Here is an 8,163-nt window from a genome sequence, read left to right on the forward strand (position 1 = left end):
TTTTTATTTTTTTTTTGAGACAGAGTCTCACTCCGTTGCTCGGGCTAGAGTGAGTGCCGTGGCGTCAGCCTAGCTCATAGCAACCTCAAACTACTGAGCTCAAGCGATCCTCTTGCCTCAGCCCCCCGAGTAGCTGGGACTACAGGCGTGAGCCACCATGCCCGGCCAAGATTCCTTTTTAAATGATTGTTGGTTCACTGAACTTCATAAGGTCTCTTCCCCCAGGGTTCTTTAGCCAGTTCACATATTTAAAACAATTATCACATTCTGAAATAATAGAAGAGTTTTACTGATGTGTTTTTGAAGGTTTATGTAGAAGTAGTAATGGTGTTTGGAGTTTTACTTTACTTTTGTGAAACATACCATACTCAGTTCATAAGTACTGTGTTTAAAATATTCTACTGTTTTTTCTCAGGAATTCTTAAAGTATATCCACTATTTGAATTTTATTTAATGAAAGTTTTTAGCAGTTTCTAAAAATGATACTTATACTGTCACCTTTTTTATTATGATGTGCCATGAGTTGAATTATAGTTATAAGATCTATGTTATATACTTAATCTTCATAGGCTTACTTAGGTTAAATTAGGTATGTAATTTGGAAATTAAAAAAGTAATATACACATATGAACCAGTTATCTTAACCATCACTGGCACATGCTGTAGCTTGTATAGTACTTTATTTCTGTTTTTTCTCTATGGCAATTTATTATAATTTACTTATAGATAGCTTACATATTGAGAATGGCAGGAACTCTTTCTCCTGAGAGGTTGTAGTTGAAAAAATTATTTCCAAGGCATTTGAAAATTATTTAATATCTTGAGGAATTGCCACATAATTTGCTCATAGAAGTATCTTTGCTTGGCAATAAACTTAGTATTTTCAAGGAAATAAAGAATAAGTATACTTTAATTGACTGGTTTTCAGAAGGAACATACTTAGTAACTGCTCAAAATACTAAATTTTTTTACTAACTACTCGATGTCTATTTTTAGTACCTCTTTGAAAATGTATCTTTGACTTTAAGATGAATGAATTAATATGTTATGAAAAATAAAAATTATGAAAATCACTAAATCTGAAGCCTAAAAGTTAATTTATATGATATACCTGGTACCATGATAGAGTTTCAAGAGCTATCAGAAATGACAGAGTAATTTGGATAGGGTATTTTATGGGATGCATTTTTCTTTATCAGTTTCTGACAAGATTTTATAGAGTCTGTAGAGTGAGGAGGACCCTTCCCTCAGTGCACTTTGTGATTATTTAGCTTTTTGTTACTTTAACCTGATGAATACAAGCTGTATAATTTAGTAAATATAAGGAAATCAAGTTTGCATTCATTGCTTTGGGCAGGTCAGATGATCAAATTGCTCAAAGTTTGTGGAATCCATTATATAATCAAACTAAAAATTGATCATTTATAGTAATTAGCTTAAATAAAGAGTTGAGGGAAAAGCATAAATACCTATATTGTCCAAAAAAAAAAAAAGTATTTCTTTCCTTACAGCTTTGGGATCCCTTCCGGAGTGGAATTCAGTATTCAAATTGTGTATCATCAATTGTTTTTGTATTTTACTATCCAATAAATAGAGTTCGTAATCCACAGTTTTGGTTACGATAATATAACTTGATGCTACTCAAAATATCCTGAGAATCATGAATGAAGAAATTAAATGTTGAGACTTAGTTTTGAATAAGAAGGAATCTGGGAATGGAATGTGTAGCTAATAAATCCCCCTTATCTACTATTTGAATATATTATCGTTCTTCCAGATGTTTCCTATAGCAAGAATATTATAAATTGGAAACCTATATTTTAAGTTCTGTATCATGGATACTCTACATATGTAGTGAAAATTCATCCATTTATTTTTATGTTAATAGACAAACTTTATAGATTTAGTGATTTTCATAATTTTTGTAATATGTCAATTCATTCATTTTAAAGTAAAAGTTAGACACTTTCAAATAAAATAGACACTAAAAACTAGACATCAAAGCTAAACAGGCTAAACTGAAATAGAAAAATATTTATATAAAATAAAAATAGCTAGGATTAGTTTGTCTTTGTTTATGGTGATTGTTAGTCTCCCATGTTATTGTGCCTTCATTACATATCAATTTAAGATTATAGATTTACTTACTAATATCTCATTTACTAATTTTGTGTTGTAATTATCATTGTTGTTTGTAAGCATATAAGTAATGGTTTCCCACGTATTCTTTCAATATTGTGTTGAAACCACTAATCTCTTTTAAAGCTTTGATAATAGCATTCTTATCTGGGGGAAATATATACCATATATGCGTGTGTTTCGGAAATGTGTAAAACATTAAACTTTAAAAAAGAAAAAGGTTGGGTATAGAATTAACTCTCTAAAGACTTTGTTTTTCAAATTCAGTAGCTTATCAGTAAGAAAAGACATTTTTATGTGCACATGCTTCTGAAGTGGGCAATTTGTCTCGTGCTCATTATTATATTTTAAAATACATTAATATGTATGGGTTAGTGTTTGAATTAGACACCATTTGAAGACTTTAGAAATCACTATGTGTGTTTGCATGATCTTAGAAAGTTTGTAACAAAACAATAAAACAAAACTGTAATGATAACCAGAGCATGCAACTCATATAACTTTGTACTTTTTCTTCCTTATGGTCTTTGTTTTTCTTCAGTCTGCATTGGATTGGTGGCCTAAGATTGATGCCGTATATTGTCACTCCGTTGAACTTCGAAATATGTTTGGTGAAACACTGCATAAAGCAGTGCAAGGCTGCGGAGCGCACCCAGCAATACGAATGGCACCGGTAAGATAACTCATGAACTTTGAATCTCACCTTCTTTCTATTGCGTTTTTAGTGTTTATCCCATTCGTGCTGCTTTGATTAGAGAATTTGAATGGATTCTTCCTTTCCTATAAATGTTGTAGCATGTTGTATATTGCAATACTGTTGAATACTAATTAATGTTTGTTTTCTACTGTTTTAGTGAGTTGAAGTTATTTTTCTTAGGGAAATTTTCTCACAAAATGGTGATAAAGTCTTAATAAATGTCATCTTTTTTTCCCTTCTTCAAGTTTCTTTTTCCTTCAACTTATGACTAAAAATATTTTGATTAGCTTCTAACCTTTTGGGGATGAGTAAGGGAAGCTGACTGCTGAGTTAGAGTGAATGTTCCTGGTAATGCACATTTTAGCTCATTGGATGCTGAATATTACACATAGGAAATTAGGAATAAAATTTAGAATTTTTAATTAAAATAAAAAAATTTCATATTTCAGCAAGCATGCTTTGAGTGTTTAAAAATGATAGCACTTTGAAATAATGAAGTTCGACTGTGTTTAAACTTAATAAAAGAAGATTGTTTTCAAAGTAGGTATTCTAACAGATTATTACTCTTTATGTGGAATTTAAAAACTCATATGGAATCAACTTAAACATATAATTATCAGATGGTATAAGTCATTTCTTGGTATTTATGTATAGCAAGAGTATTATACATGGCAACTCTTGACATTGGTTGGTGATGTTTTGTCTTCTGCTGCTTATTTTCTGTTCTTACACTCACATGATCAGATGCCAACCAAGTCACTGTTTTGCATGGCAGTGGGCTTCTGTGGCTGTAAGTATGACCCATTGTAACTACCTCAGAAACGTCCTTGGTTTCTTTGACTTTTCTGTGTATAGTTACCATTGTAGTCACATCCTGTCATTTCAAATGAAGATACAGCATGTCACCTATTGGTTTTATCTATTAAAATTGTCATTTCACACTTAGGAGATAATTTAAAAAGCTTTCTCCCTGGCATGCTTCCCTTTTTCCAAGTTCCCTTAGTCAATAAAATATTTTGGTTTCATACAGTTGTGGTTCACTCTTATTCAGTTGTCAGTAATTGTTTCCAAGGATTGTTTTAGATCTGTGGTCCCCAACCCCCAATCCCTGGGCTGTGGCCCGGTACTGGTCCGTGGCCTGTTGGGAACCTGACTGCACATCACTGCCTGAGGCCTGCTCCACCCCCACCTTCTCCCACAACCCCCATCCCCAGTCCATGGAAAAATTGTCTCCCATGAAACTTAGGAACTGGGCCACACAGTAGGAGGTGAGCGGTGGGTGAGCTGTCGAAGCATCATCTGTATTTACAGTCGCTGCAGCTGCTCCCCATTGCTTGCATCACTGCCTGAGCTCCACGTCCCCCCACATACCCTGTGGAAAAATTTTTTTTTTAATTTTTTATTTCAACATACCATAGGAGTGTAAATGTTTAGGTTACACATATTGTCTTTGCCCCGCCCTGTGGAAAAATTGTCTTCCACGAAACCAGTCCCTGGTGCCAAAAAGGTCGGGGACCACTGTTTTAGATGTTCAGATAGAGAAGCTTTCTATATCATATATTTTGGGATTATTTAGCCTAAAAAATTATAGCCAAACGATCATGACAATGATATTTTATTAAATACGCTTTAAAATGCAAAGTTATGGTTTAGTTGACTTTTTATAATGCCAAGTACTTAATTTCTTAAAAAGTTGAAAAAAATTTCAATATAGGTATAAGTTAGTTGGAGGTAAACATAAATAATAGCTATTTAAATGTTATTTAACTAGATACCATTTTAAAAAATTTAGAAAATTACTAGAAATAAATTGTTTAAAAATTATCTCAACCTATTTATTCATTCTAGAATGATCTGTCTTCTGGGAAATTAAAACTTCATTTGACTTTTTGTTTTAAGTTCACTACCTTTTCTGGTAGAACATTAATGGCCTACAGTAATAGGAATTGGTGGAAGGTTAATATTCACTTCCATTTTAACTTCAGTATCCAGTTTACCAGCTGTTTATAATTTTCTATGCATGTGAACTGAAAGAAAATGAATCTAAATTATTCTTTTGAACAAAGACAAAATCTAATTGGTAGTCTAAAGATATTCTCTACATTTAGAAGTTATTTTACTTCTTAGACCTACTTAGTAGCTGATTCTAAGAGCTACATATTATACTACATAAAAGCTATAATAAGAGAGGATCTCCTCTTTTGCCCCAAGGACTCCGGTGATAAGAATTTAGTTTTTATTTCTAATTATTCTCTGAAAGTATCAATATACATTTAATTTTCAAAATCATTCTTAAGGTGTTTATATATTTTTTTTTTTTTGAGACAGAGTCTCACCGTGTTGCCCGGGCTAGAGTGCCGTGGCATCATCCTAGCTCACAGCAACCTCAAACTCCTGGGCTCAAGTGATCCTCCTGCCTCAGCTTCCTGAGTAGCTGGGACTACAGGCACGTGCCACCATGCCCGGCTAATTTTTTCTATGTATTTTTAGTTGTCCGATTAATTTCTTTCTAATTTTAGTAGAGACGGGGTCTCGCTCTTGCTCAGGCTGGCCTCGAACTCCTGAGCTCAAACAATCCACCCGCCTCGGCCTCCCAGAGAGCCAGGATTACAGGCGTGAGCCACTGTGCCTGGCAAGGTGTTTATATATTTATATATGTATATGAAATCTTGGTGTATGTATTTGTACATAATGGGTAAAGGACAGCTTTTTGGCTGATATTTTCATCAGAGAAAATAATTAGCAAATTTAACATGAAATGATTTTTTAGAATAAGAAAATGTTAGGGTAAATCTCCCCCCCTTATTAACTTGACATGTTAATAGTCAGATAGCAAATATGCCTAACACAGTGCTAATGCCAGGGAAGCTTGACAAACTAAACAGGCATAGCATTTTTTTCCCTTACAGAGATTCCAAGCAAAAGTCTTACAGCTTTTGCTTGAAAATGCCTAATGATGAACTCATTACAGGTGGCCATAAAGTCTGGAAACACAGGCGAATATGTATAATAAATGATTTAGAGATAATATATTACATTAGGGTTTCTTACCCTTGGCACTGTTGACGTTTTGGACTGGATAACTTTTTGTTGTAGGGGGCTGTCCTCTATGCATTGTGGGATGTTTAGCAGCATCTCTGGCCTCTACCCACTAGATGCCAGTAGTCCCTCCACGCATACCCAGTCATGAAAACCAAAAAAGTCACCAGATGTTTCCAGATGTCCCCTGGTGGACAAAATTGCCCCCAATTGAGAACTACTGATATGTTCAGTTCGTTGTCCCTCATTTGTATTGCCTCAAATGATTTGGGACTCTGATAAACTTTAGCCTTTAGCTTGCTGCAGAAGTAGCAATCAAGGAGTTCAATCTGTAAAAACGTAAAATAACATCTGTATTTCAAAGCTTACAACCACTTTGTATTTTGGAGACAGATAAGACACATGTTAGAAAGAGCTGATTATTTGAAAATTTTCTCTTCGATAAAGATAGAATCATGTCCCTGTGACTTCTAGACATCATTGATCCTCTTTTTGAGCTTTATCGGACACTTATGATTCTTCCACATGGTAGCCCTGCAGATATTTGAATAAAGTTATCCTGTACTCCTTAGGGTTCTTTTTATATAATTTTAGCATTGGAAGAGATTTTATTATTTCAAATCTCTTTAAAAGTTTGTGTGTTTGGTTTGTTTGTTTTGTTCTTACAGCTAAGGAAACTGAGGCCCAAATAATGTTAAATGAATTAGAAATAGTCACATGGTTAGGGAATGGTCAATTAGAGTTAGGTCTGAGATTTCTTGACATTCAGTCCAGTGTCTGTCAGATTCTTTAGTTATCTTCCCTTGCTGGCATGTTAGCTTGATGAAAGCAGGGGCTTTGTCTGACTTGTTCAACACTGAATGTCTCATTCCTAGAACAGCGTCTGGCATGTACTGGACATTTGGTACATATTTGTTGCATGAATGAATGAATTTTTTATTTGACCTGATTTCAAAACCCTCCTCTATCCAGTTTGCTTTTCTTCTGGAATGACCAGCTTAACATTTTTTGAAGTTAAAATGACATATTAAGATATGATTTTAGTGTTCCAGATGTATAATAATTGATAAAGGCTATTAACTGGCTGTGTCTGGATACCATGTTTGTATTAATACAGTCTGAGATTGTGTTATTGTTTTATATTGAGCTTTTAGTTATTTAAACTCTTTGGCCTTTTTCATATGAATGTTGAACCATAGCTGCCGCTTTGTAGTATTTTCTAAAATGTGAAATGTTTGTCTCAACACTAATCATTTACTATTTTAAAACTAAGATCTGCTTTCATAAAATTCAAGTGTGTCAATAATAGGTTTAGGAATTTTCACAAATATATATAATTTCTAAACATTTTTCATCTTAAAGGGAATCCTGGTTCTGTAAATGCTTCTTACACACCTGTAATTCAGTCATATGTTCCTAATTAAGTTAACATGTGGTTTGAGCCCTTCATAGATACCTGAAGACTGGTGGTTCGTGAATTTCTTCCCAGGCATGACTGCCTCTCTCCTTTGGCTAGATCACATGTACCAGCTTGGATTCCTACTAATATCTGCAATATGGAAGATCAACTAATAAATAATGAATAATTTTTTTCTTATAATTCTAATTAAGAAATACATTTCTTCTTCAGCAAGTTGTTCCTGACTATATATAACCAGCCCACTAATGGTCATGAAATTATAAGGTGTTCGAATTAATTAAATTTATTGAAATTTCTCTGGTCTTACGTTTCATATTCGGCAGCCGTGCTAGAACAAAATTTATATGCTGATACCTGAGAATAAGAGATGACATAATTAAACTAATAAAATCATGCATCGCTTAAAGACAGGGATACATTCTAAGAAATGCATCTGTAGGTGATTTCATCATCATGTGAACATCATAGAGTGTACTTATACAAACCTGGATGGTATAGCCTGCTACACACCTAGGCTATATGGTGTAGCCTGTTGCTCCTGTGCTACAAACCCGTACAGCATGTTACTGTACTGAATACTGTAGGCTGTTGTAACACAGTGGTAAGTATTTGTGTATCTAACATAGAAAAGGTGCAGTAAAAATACTACATAAAATTCTCCAGAGAAAGAGACAGTTAAAAAGAAACTGCTATATAAAAGATAAAAAATGGTGCACCTGCGTAGGGCACTTACCATAAATGGAGCTTGCAAGACTGCAAGTTGCTCTGGATGAGTCAGTAAGTGGTGAGTGAATATGAAGGCCTAGGACATTACTGTGCACTACCGTAGACTTTATAAATGCTGTACACTTAGAATACACTAAATTTA

General features: G+C 33.9%; 1 protein-coding gene across 1 annotated transcript in view; it reads left to right on the top strand.

Annotated features, from left to right (window-relative positions):
- Positions 1 to 8,163, top strand: part of NF1 (neurofibromin 1) — a 273,599-nt gene that overhangs the window by 114,178 nt on the left and 151,258 nt on the right. Inside the window, exon 12 of the mRNA XM_012648327.1 lies at positions 2,681 to 2,812. Coding sequence (XP_012503781.1) covers positions 2,681 to 2,812 — 132 coding nt within the window. The remainder of the gene's footprint in view (positions 1 to 2,680; positions 2,813 to 8,163) is intronic.

This window comes from Propithecus coquereli, unplaced genomic scaffold, assembly GCF_000956105.1.
Source record: "Propithecus coquereli isolate 6110/MARCELLA unplaced genomic scaffold, Pcoq_1.0 Scaffold281, whole genome shotgun sequence".
NCBI lineage: Eukaryota > Metazoa > Chordata > Mammalia > Primates > Indriidae > Propithecus > Propithecus coquereli.